General features: G+C 37.4%; 1 protein-coding gene across 5 annotated transcripts in view; it reads left to right on the top strand.

Annotated features, from left to right (window-relative positions):
- The first annotated feature begins 5,009 nt into the window (after positions 1–5,009).
- The window catches only part of PRPF40B (pre-mRNA processing factor 40 homolog B), a 47,725-nt gene continuing 40,712 nt past the window's right edge, over positions 5,010–12,022 (top strand). For 2 of the 5 annotated variants that reach the window (XM_072409603.1, XM_072409628.1), the window contains exons 1-2: positions 5,118–7,272; positions 10,203–10,283. In XM_072409603.1, the coding sequence (XP_072265704.1) occupies positions 7,228–7,272; positions 10,203–10,283 (126 nt within the window). In that variant the 5' untranslated portion in view covers positions 5,118–7,227. Of the gene's footprint in view, positions 5,058–5,115; positions 7,273–10,202; positions 10,284–12,022 lie in introns of those variants that run through there. The other 3 variants (XM_072409619.1, XM_072409594.1, XM_072409612.1) reach the window with 3 other exon arrangements.

Here is a 12,022-nt window from a genome sequence, read left to right as displayed (position 1 = left end):
ATTTACATTTTAAATAAACTAATATTATATAATGAATTTTACAAAACTCCAATTGAAATTAAATATATATTTATTAAGGGCTGTGAATTGCTGTATCAGTACATACCTACCATTAGATAGGTAGAATACATACAAGTAGGTGTCATTAGTTTCTTTGCTGAATAAACTGCTTGGTTGATTTATTGTATTTATTGAAATGTAACAGAGAGACATGATGTTTTAAAATATTGGTACAAATTTCTTATCCTAAATGAGAATATTAGTTGACAATGTATTTAAATGAAAAATACAATGAGTTTATTGATAACAGCTTACTGAACTTCTTTACTTATTAATAAAATTGTCTGTTTTGCAAAAACTTTTTTTTTTTATTGTACTTCTCTGTGATCTTATTGTCTCTTTTCTTATTTGTCTCCTATGCTGTGCAGCCATTCTTCGTAAACCTTATATTACAAAGACGGTAGAGCAGAAGATACATTTCTCATAATGCATAGTCTTTTTTGTTGCACCATGTAGAACTACTGTGTACCGTCTCCTGGATTCTCAGTGATGTCTTTTCCCCTGGCCATCAATGAAGAACGCATTCTTTCTACTGAACTCCACTCCTGTGAGCTGTGAATATAGTATAGAAGGGGTTCCCCCAAGATATGAGTTTTTTCAAGGGTTCCCCCATGTTAAACATATAATTATTACTGTCTCCTGCCTTAAGCTTGTAACAGCTTTAAAGGTTTGCTTTTCAAACATGAACCTTTGGTTTTTACAGGTCACATAAATTGGGTAGGTTTCATATATTAAAAAAAATTATTGAAATATATTTACATTTTTAACAGGCAGTTATAAGATGAATGCATTGCCTGATAGCTTAAAGTTACACAGATGACTGGGTTGCCTCTGCAGCTAAACTACTATAAGTACTGATGTTTTAATTTATTTAATGGTCATGAAGCCTGTTCAATGCCAGTGTTCGCAATGAAATAAGCATCACTCTCTCCCTCAGAGTAAAGCCATCGTGTTGCATACATAACATACTTGCTGAGTTAAGGTTGTTTTGTACAATAACAAGTACACCTCTTTTATAATTAAAAAAATTAAACAGGAACCGGGGTTGATTTACTAAAGGATTGGCTGTTCACACAGCAAAAGTGAATTATCAGTGAGCAAGGGATAACTCAACCAACTTTGGCTACGTACACACGTGCACTAATTGTCATTGGAAAGGATCTTTCACAATCCTTTCCAATGACTGCACGATGCACTGTGCTCTCTCCCCCTTCACTTCCATTACCATTGTTCGTCGTCCATCGTCCGTGGATCCACCAGGACATTTGTTTGGATGATGGATGACGAGCCCTGTACACAAGCAAGATTCTTGTCTGATATCAGCCCTGAGCCGATTTCTTGACGAGAACCATTACATGTGTGTACCTAGCCTTAGTGAATGTGGCGTAAATTCTCTTTGCAAAGAATAGCCATTTATGTAGGGAAATGACTGGGTGGTAAAGTCAGCAAAGATTCACCTCATTCACTAAGCTAAGTGAATTGTCCCTTGCAGAGTGATAACTCATTTTGTCGATTGAACAGCCTTAACTGCCTTAGTAAGTCATACTCAAAATCCAAAACTGATGCTTACTAAGCAGAGATGGTAATAAGGTTGGACTTCTGTAGTGGTAAGGCATTGACAAAGTGTGAATTGGTGAGTATACCTGCTGAAGGGAGGACAACTATCAGAAGGCAATATCATTCTTCTTGAATGGGCAGGTGAGAATGTTTCCATTGTGTAATTTGTCCTTCTTTGTCCCCATTTGAATGCCAAAGCTCCAAAAACTCAGTACTTTAAAGGATTGGGTAACATGAGGCTCCCTCCTTCTGCTCACTCTCCAATGCATGTCTGAGCAGACAGTTAGTAGGCTAACTGCTCTTAAGGGGTCCACTGAACAGTTTGTAGATCTTGGTAAACTTACACCCAACCCAAAACTTTCATTTGGACTTTGGGGAGCTGAACAAACTCTTTAATAGGATGTACACATTCCAAATGAACAAAAACAGGTTAACCTTTTTTAACAACCAGTATTTACATTTTGAGACAGATATATAAATAATAAGTTAAACAAAGGAAGTTGTGTTTGCTTTATATATGTAGAAAAAAAGTAGATGCAGCCTTTGTCCATGGGTTGCCTAAAAGTACACCCCAATCACTAAACCCAACCACAAAAACCATACATATGTTTAGCAAGATAAGGTAATTCAAAAAGCTGTTATTGTTCTTTATAAATTTGCAACTTTCAATAAAATTTCTGGTATACCTGCCAAGTTCCTTGTTCAGTATAGGATGTAAATAGTTTCCTAAGTCTTTTTATGTCACCTAGTCACCTTTTTGCCTGCAGGAAACTGCATTCCATGGGAATAGACTGCTCTTCTCACCATCAGGAAATTATTGCATGTATTACCACTTGTTTTAGGTGGCGTAAAATATGGTAAAGGAGATCAGCAGTGGTTAGATGCATAAAGAAAATTGTGAAAGCACACTTTCTTTAACAAAAAAAAAAAAAAATATGTGACTCATCAATGCTATTTAGCATCCAGTAAGAATTTAAATCTACTTAAAATGAAAAATGTATCCTTTAGTAAGGTTATCCTATTGTTTATATATCATTATCTTTTAGTACATTCCACGTTTTCCTGTTACTCAATCTTTTTCCCCCCTCAGCTGGAATCTTTAAAATTTACATCAGATGGAAATGTTTCTTCAACCGCTTGGTTATCAAGAAAATCTTTTGAATTGCGAGTCTTCAGATCACATGCAGCTTTAGTTATTTTACAAATACAATTTGATAATGCTTACTGATGAATCCAAAATGGTAATTGCACAATCTATCCATGAGTTCAAAGTAATTATATATTTAAACGTGTTATTCTGCTTTATATCTCTGGAGACCCCAGGTAAAAAAGGTCTGTTATTATTTCCATTCCCAGTGCTAGGTAGAGGAAAATCAATTTCACTTAGCTTTAGCAAGTGGTACCTTGTATTCTGACCTTATTGAGCTGCAGCCTACACAGTATGTTTCATGATTAAAATTCAGCTCACTCTTCTTTTTTTAAACTGAAATCCTAAAAGGGACTTTTTGCTGTATATTACACAGTGGAACCAACCTTGTAAAATAACACCTTATGGTCACCTCCACATGCTAGCAATTCAATGATTGGATAGACCCCTTTATTCAAATAGTGCCTACAGAAAGGTCATATAGGTAACCAATAGATCATCCAAGAGCCGACCATCAGATGCCAAAAGAAGTCTTCAAACTTTTCATAACACTTTTTACTTAACAGTTTGCATTTTACAATACATCAAAGAAAAATCAGTATTCATTACAAACAGTGCAACAACAAATTATAAAACCAAGGAATAATATATATTCAATTTAAATGGTAACATAAAATTTGGGGTGGACACCAAGTAGGAAAGAAAAGAGAGAAATATTTTAAAACGATAATGATTTGAAGCCACCTAGCAAAACCCAGTAAGCAATGAATAGAATGGGGGTTATGAACCAGCCGAATCAAAGTCCTGATTTGAATCCCATTGAAGTGTTGTGGGTATTTTTAAAATTAGTAGTTTATCTAAAGAATCCCATGAACATCTCGGGAATGAAGGATTTTTGCATGGTGGAGTTGATGTCAGTGATGAGTATGGAGTTATATACAAATCACAAAAAAGTAATTTCCCCTTAAAAAAGGCAATGCCATCTTTTGAGCCTACTTTTCCACAGCACGCTATTACATTTATTCATATTTTTGCTGATTAAATGATTTAAAAGAAAATATGTCCTTGTGTTTTTGTTTAAACATATCACCTTTATCTGTAGGCTCTTGTATAAAGACAATATAATGTTTGTCTGCTCAAACAAGTTGACTATTTTCATGGAGAGAACTTTTTCACATGATTGTAGTTTGAAACACATCACTCTCACCCCATATATTTTTTTTTATAACATGATCTTATTCTGGGACCTACCCATCAATGTGCCTCTGATCTTAAGATCTTTGAGGAATAGCGTACACTGCAAGCGGCACCGATATATACATTACTATCTCATTAATCCATTCTCTTGGTTAGGATCTGGTATGCAGAAAATAATGTCCACATAAGATACCAAATGGAGCACAAAACTATGGAGGATCTCTAAGTATTCTGGTCTAAGTGAACCTGGTGGAGAAATACTGCTATGGAGAATGAAATGGGTTGGTCGATGACCAGAAGCACCTGCAATCCTGTGATGTTTTAGTGATCATAGCGGAGATGGCTGCTTAGTGTCTGGCAGGGGGTAATCCAAATTCAGTACCTTCCTGTATAGCACAACATAAAAACCTGTCTGAATGGATTGTTTACTCCTCACATTACAAAGCTTTGTTAGGTCACATGGATTTAATAGATCAATGCAACAATGCAAACCAGAATTTATTAAGATCTCATATTGTTTTGGCTAAACTGGTAATAGAATGGATACGTATTGTTTCTGTGATTTGTGTGTTGGAGAAGCAATCATATTACAGATGAATATTTTCATTTGATCACACAGTACATAACAATACTGAATACATTGGACCATACAGTATCTGAACATAATTAATAATTGTTTTGGGTTTTTTTGTAAAGCCTCATATGGATTGGAAACCACCACATAGGAGATAATAAAAAATGACATTGTACAGTCAGATTACTATGCAGGAAAAAATGCCAAGCTGGGGCCACTGATGACCCTGCCTGCCCTGGCATCATCTTCATTGCAATCTCCTATCTCCACCTGAACATACCTAAGCTGGGTATATTCTTGCCTAATTGCCATGCCATGTAAAACCTTGCCAGTGGTTACCATGCCACCCAGACCTGGTTATTTCTATTGTACAGCAGCGGGCACATATCATGGTCACATGTGCCCGGCTGGCATCACACAGGTTACTGTGCAGTGCCCGCCCCCAAGAGCCTTCTCCGCCAATGGCCATGCAGCTTGTTAAGGGGGCGGAGCGTGTGTCGGCTCACGGCTGGAGCAGGGATGGTAACGGAGCTGTGTTTATTTGTGTCCGGGGTACCGGGAGGGGGGCGGCGACTGGGGTGTTCGTAGTAAATGGCGGAGGGTAGAAGGAAGAGGGGTGCTGGGGGTATTTGTTGTATATAACAGGGTGGGACACCGGGGCAGCATGCAGGCTGCGCTGTGGAAGGATTATTATGGTGCAGGGAATACAGCCTATGACAGGCTGGAGGTCACAGAACATCCTTATATAGGGGGGATGGGGCACCCAGCACTAATACCCCTGGTATATCACTTTATTATGGGCTCAGGCACACAACTTTTATCTGCTTCTAAAGCTGCAAACAAAAAGAAAATCATTCCCTGCATTGCAGAATCCCTTTGGTACATCTCCTCGCATTTATCATTTTCCTCAAGTCACTTTCTGCTTTTAGGGTGACAACGCAGCATTGTTAGACTTTCCTGCAGTCTTAGTGTTGTCACCATAATCTTCCCACTGGCACAACAGCCATGCTCATTGATGCCCAGCCTGCAATGGCATTGGTTACTAATCCAGCCCTGCCCCCGATACCCCCCTATACACACAGTATCTGTACAGTATCATACAACAAAATCATCCCAGAACAAGCCCTTATTTATCTGTATATCTATTAGCATTGTGGAGAAGTTCATTTTCAAATTGCAAAAAGCTGGCACTGAAATCTTCTGTTTTCTATGATAATGAGAATGGTTCACAGCAGCCTGGCAGACTTCTAATATGATTACAGGCTGTTACGGCAATGTCACATGGGCAGTCTTAAAGCTGGCAATCCCGGATTTCTACCAGACTGCCAGTTTCTGTGAAACTGATTTCAGGTCACTAGCAGGTCAGCAACTTGCTGTGCTCATTCCAGAGGTGAGGGCAAGGCTGTGCTGCATGACTGCCGCAGCAGTCTCCTGTCTCATACCACTCTTGGAAAGAGTTACGTTTTTGATGCAATCTTTGAAATTAATCATTTGGTTGGCACTGTGATTTTACATGTCTCCCCTCAGCTGGTACCTTGCCAGGCACTGGAGGACTCACATGGCAGGGCTGGTTCAAATAGAACCAATGTCTGCACATGTGACAGCTGGCAGCAGTGAGTCATACAGGTAGTCCCCGGGTACATACGAGATAGGGAATGTAGGTTTGTTCTTAAGTTGAATTTGTATGTAAGTCGGAACAGGTTCATTATTTTCCTCTCAACATATTAGGCAGTGTGGTCTCAGTTAAGCTACGTACACACTTCCAATTATTATCGTCGGAAAACGAACGACGAACGTTCCTGCACGATATATATGAACGATCGTATAGCACCGATCTTGCACATAGAGGTAACGACACGATCGTTCGTAGATATTGTACACACAATAGATACGATCGTTTAAGCGATAGAGGAACTATGTGCACGACAGGAAAGTGAACGGACGTTCGTTCATCACGCATGCTCTGATCATGGACGATCAACGAACGACCGTACACACGAACGATGTTCAACGATCGTCGGCCAATCCGATCCGCCGGTCCGGTCGTTCGTTTCCATCTAGTTTCCTCGTTCGTCGGCGTCGTTGGTTACTTTTTTACGAACGATTTTTTGCCCAATCGATCGTTCGTCTTTCGATTGGAACGATAAAAATTGGAAGTGTGTACGCACCTTTACTGTATAAAATCCTCACTGTTAATTTGTTTGTGAGAATCACAAACAAAGCAAAAAAAAAATATTTATGGAGCCTGGACATTCATTAACTTCTGGAGCAAGCTGTGCTTTGATATGCAAAAAGAAACAGTTGCAGAGTTTGTCTTGGTCATTAAAGAGTTACAAGAAGCTTCAGAAAGAGCTCAAGCCTTAAAGCGTACCTAAAAACTCAGAGTTTTCACTTTACTAAAAAAGGGTAGACAACCCTTATTGTAAAGATAAAATTCTGTTGATTATTTTTTTTTTTTTTTACAAAAAAAGGGTGCAGCACCGCCCCTCAATTCTCAATCACCTAGGTGATCGAGAAAGAATGGGAGTGCACAGCTTCTCAGGATACCAATCTATCTTGGGCATGTGCAGAGGGATCCTTTTACGTAGCTCCTGGGTCAGGTGTATTAGGAAGAAGAACCTAGAAGGGAGGCAAAAATGGCGGCTCCCCGAGGGCCAGCCCGAAGACGGATGCCAGGACGACCCATGACCTGATGGAAGAGACCTCTGAAGGGTCCAGACTGCCTGCGGAATTGAAGGTGTGTGTATTTTTTGTGTTTCGGGGGATTTTGAGTTTAGTTCCTCTTTAGGATCACCCACAACCTCAGCTGTATTTAGTTAGTTAGTTAGTTTAGTTTAGCAAGTTCTTCATTTGTAGCCACTCTATTGTGTTGAAGATAGCTGAGATTACAAGTATAAATACCCCCATCCATGATACACAATGTACGGAATCATGGGACATGTAGTTTTCTTATAAACAGCTGAAATTGGTGCTGCTATGTGAAAACCATCAGCAGTCTCTACAGATATTTACTGCATGAACAAAAACATGTTTATATTTGTAAAACATCTGTTACTCATATATAATTGTGTGCTTGTTACTCCATTTTATTTATTATTATGTGGGGACTGTGACTTTAGATCTATTAGATTTCCAATGTTTCAATAGTTGTCAGTATTCTGGTTCAGGTGCAGTTTAAGGCTGATAAACACACTTCATGCACCTGGACTGAACATTTAGGGAAGCTTTGGGTATGATGTGCATGGCACTCATATAAGTTCACAAAAAACCTTATTAATTGGAAATTTTAAATTAAAACAAGAATATGTAAACCCTAAACAAAAATGTATTTTATTACAACTCCTAATAAATATATTATTGAAAATAATTTAAATAATTCTATTTGATAGATGCCAAAAAACAATCTGTTGATCTTGCTAGAAATCTATTGATGTGCTTTGTACATTGCAGTGTTACTAGAAAGTATGTTAATGTCTATACAACAATAGGGACCACAAAACACCTTCCTCAAATGTTATTTGGATGAGGACGGGGGGAGGTGTTCTATAATCCTGTTCTACACATTTCCTGTTCTACTGTGATAACACAACCACTGATATATTACAAAGAATGATCATTGTCACAATGTTAATGACATGATCACCAGGTGAAGAAAAAATGAAATTAAAATACACCCACTGCATCTAAAGACACATTTGTGTTCTTGGGTTTAGATACAATTTATTTGAATTAGGCATAGGTATAATATAATATTTAATTTGGAGTCTTTGCAAACAGCTGATGTTAGCTGATATAAACATACTGAAATTCAATCCTTCACTTGCATTTATGTTGGGTTCCCTATCAGTGACTTGCTAGGAGATGGTGCTGACATTGCCGAGTGATGAGGGGTGAAATATGTGCTCCAAGATATAAATATATGCACAGACAGTATTTGGCAGAATACCCACTATACCTTTTGTAGAATTACCATGCTGTATACAAATGTTTCTCAGCCAGGGTTCTATTGAACCCTAGGGTTCCTCCAGAGGTTGTTAGGGGTTCTTTGAGCAATTTCTGCTTCTTAGGTCAGTTTAAGGGACACAAATGATGTTTTTGGCTATCTTTAAGGGTGATATTCTTCCCTCTGGCCAACAATGTGAGAATCATTCTTCCCACTGAGCACCACACTAATATACTGTAAACTGTGGATAAAGTAATTATAGGAGGGGTTCCCTGAAGACCTGAAAGTTATTTCAAGGGTTCCCCTATGTTAAAACGGTTGATGAAAGGTTGAGAAAGGCTGCTCTCTGCAGTCACATTGTATAGTCAGTAATGTTCTACCAACAGCTATGTAGTGTTAGATTGCAAAAACAAAATCCATGGTGACTCTAAATAAGGATGGAAGGGAGCTCGAACATCTGTATTTACTGTGTTTTTTTTATTACTTGTGTGTACTGTGCAAAGAGGGAGCTTAATCTATACTAAGAGAAGCATGTAGACTGATGAGGACTTTTTGATATAAATATTTTGATATATAAGAGGAAATCATAAAATATTCTATATACAAGGCTTTTGCCTCGTACCAACAAAATACTTTTTTTATCTACGCCTTTTATTTTCCTGGGATCAGTCTTGTGCCCAACTGACCATTGTTCATCATTTTTTAAATATCTGGAAAGCTGACTGCATTGTGAAGAGTGATTGACCTGTAAATATCATTAAGTTTCTTTTGTGTAACTATAACCAAAGTATAAATAGGAAACAATAACAACAATGACAATAACCAACTTATAAATAAGAAACAATGGCTAATAAACTGGGGCATGAGAGGAGATAGCCTATATACCAGAGCCATGCATTGTTCGGGGCCATCAATGACTCTGGATTCCTGAAAGATCACTGTTGACTGTTAACTTTTAATTACCTTTCTGTCATTCTTTCTTTTGTATAAATACCACCACCTTTCCTGAAAAAATCAGAACAATAACCACCTTTGATTGTTCTCACACATGTGTCTGTAAAGACTACAGCTATAGCAAGAAGTCTCTGTTCCTTCAAGAGAGAACTATGTTCATCCTCAACAAGACTGGCACTGTTGGCATTGCAGTGGTACATCTTGTAGTAATCTTAGATTAATCAGTAAACAAAAACATATTGATGTAAATTGGTGCCAATACAAATCAGTAATTTCCTCTTTTTAACTGAGTCCAGAAATGCTCTTATGTTAACAGTAACAGGTTATCAGTGTTCAGAATGGCAGCAGGAACAGACATTTCTATGTGGCTCCTGACCTCTGGCACCTCCTGCACCACTGGCCTGGTTCTTGAAGAAACAGCATTGGAACATTTTGCAGTGGGTGGTAATTGTCTCCACTCTGGCTCAGTGTTCTCCTTGCTGGAGGCTCTGATGACAGGAAGTAAAGCCCTGACAATATGGCCACCTCTACACAGATACATAGCACAGAACATGTAAGTCTAATCCAGGGAATTCATCAGCTCCAGGGTAACCCCAGCAATTTTGGTAACTAGTTATTAGTCTGCCATTTTTATGTGGTGTTCAGCTCCCCTTTAAGCAAAACAAAAAGATTACAATTTACAAAGGGCATTGCACTGAAAAGAATTATGTCACTAAACTTTTAAAACCAAACCTGTTTTACTAACAGCTGTAATTTATTTTTTTTTACAGTCAGCACCAGACTCAGGAACAGCTCCACCTGGCCAATCTGCATCTTTTCCTACTGCTCCTCCCCTAATGCCTCCACCTTTTGTAAGTGTGTTAACTGCATGTTATTATTATTATTAGTAAACAGGATTTATATAGCGCCAATTTATTAAGCAGCACTGTAAATTAAATAGGGGTTGCAAATGACAGGCAGATACAGACAGTGGCACAGGAGGAGGAGAGGACCCTGTCCCGAAGAGCTTACAATCTAGGAGAATGTTTTACAGGTATGAATTGGTACAAACGGCAAGTGTATACTCTGTGTGCCTTTTTTTATGCTTTTGTGGTATTTTCCTCTACAGCTTATCAGCTCTTATCTCTTTCTTTTTGTCTTCAGCTGTAAAAAGACTCTACAGTTATATACAAGGCATTAATATTGATGCTGCTGTTTTATTACAGATGTTAGATTTGGGCCCAGATAACTATTATAACACCACTACATATTTTATTTCATGATGATTTTTTCCCCCAAAAAAATTTTTATCCACAATGATAAATGTTATTAAGACGTGTAATATTTATTTTTTGCTTGAAATAAAAACATGAATCTGAAGCCTTTTTTGTCTTAAATCATTTTTTTTTTTATTTTGTGATTTATTTTATTATCATCACCTTAAACGGCTCCTTTTCTGCTGTCCCAGTGTTACTTTTAGAGGGCATAACATGTGTGGCATGGTAGCAGTAAATTACTGCTACATAGGGCATGTTATGCTTTTTGGGGGATAAAGAATAGAAGAGTTAAGCTCCCTTCACATTTTTGTGCTGTCCTTTGCTCTATTTAACTATATACATTCTCTCCGAAAATACAACAGGAAGTCTTTTTACTTTTGATACCATTTAGATTTTTAAAAATATCTTAAAAACATGTTTGCAGACCTATTAGACAAGGCCCTGAATACTAATTTGTAATAAAAAATAAAATATCAGTTCTAAATAATTCCTCATTTTACTTCCATAAAACTAATCTCTCAATTATATTCACGGCCATCTGTCAAAAAAAACAGCAGTTATCACCTTCAATATATTGTGTGGAATTACAAAACAAAAAAAACAACCAATCATGATGCAGATCGCTGTCTGTGCTTTTGTCTTGAGCACTAATTGCAATAGTTATTTAGGATTCTTATTAAAGTATTTTTTTTGTCTTGGGAGTTTTCTTTATAAAGATGATTTTGCTTGGCAGATCAGTCATATAGTTATTGTAACGTTAACCAATAGATTCTGACACTTATAAATTTGGTCTGGTTACCAAGGTCTAATAGTCACAAAAGGATTAGGCAAACACAGGTATGTTTGAAAGCATATAGTGTGTATATTTAAAGCAGAACCGTAGACAAAAGCAAGAACTGCATACATGAATCAGTTTGTCAAAGTGTTATCACAACAGTTAACATTTTGTATCCTCCATTCATCTTGTCGGTAGATATGATATGACTTTTTTTCCATTTGGTGCCTAAAAGGTGTTTGCAGGACTTGGGATTTAATTTGTATTTTATGTTCCATTTCACATATAAGTACATCTAAGACTACTGTCTACCACAGGCTGTGCAGTTTTACTGGAGAATGAATAGTTTTGTCACCTAATGCATAAAGTGGAAAAATAAGTGATCTACTGGCACAATTAGCTGAAAAAAATATGATTTCTGATTTTTTTTTTTATTGTTTTTTTAGGATTCTGCACTTTGCATATTGACTTTTAGCATCCAAAGAGTTTCTTGCTGTCTTTCAGGTCATATAGACATGCAAACAGCAACTGAAACAATTTAGATTAAAAATCACTGTAA

The sequence above is a fragment of the Pyxicephalus adspersus genome, chromosome 1 (genome assembly GCF_032062135.1).
Source record: "Pyxicephalus adspersus chromosome 1, UCB_Pads_2.0, whole genome shotgun sequence".
Lineage (NCBI taxonomy): Eukaryota > Metazoa > Chordata > Amphibia > Anura > Pyxicephalidae > Pyxicephalus > Pyxicephalus adspersus.
The sequence above is the reverse complement of the archived record's forward strand: the minus strand, read 5'-3'. Positions and strand labels throughout refer to the sequence as shown.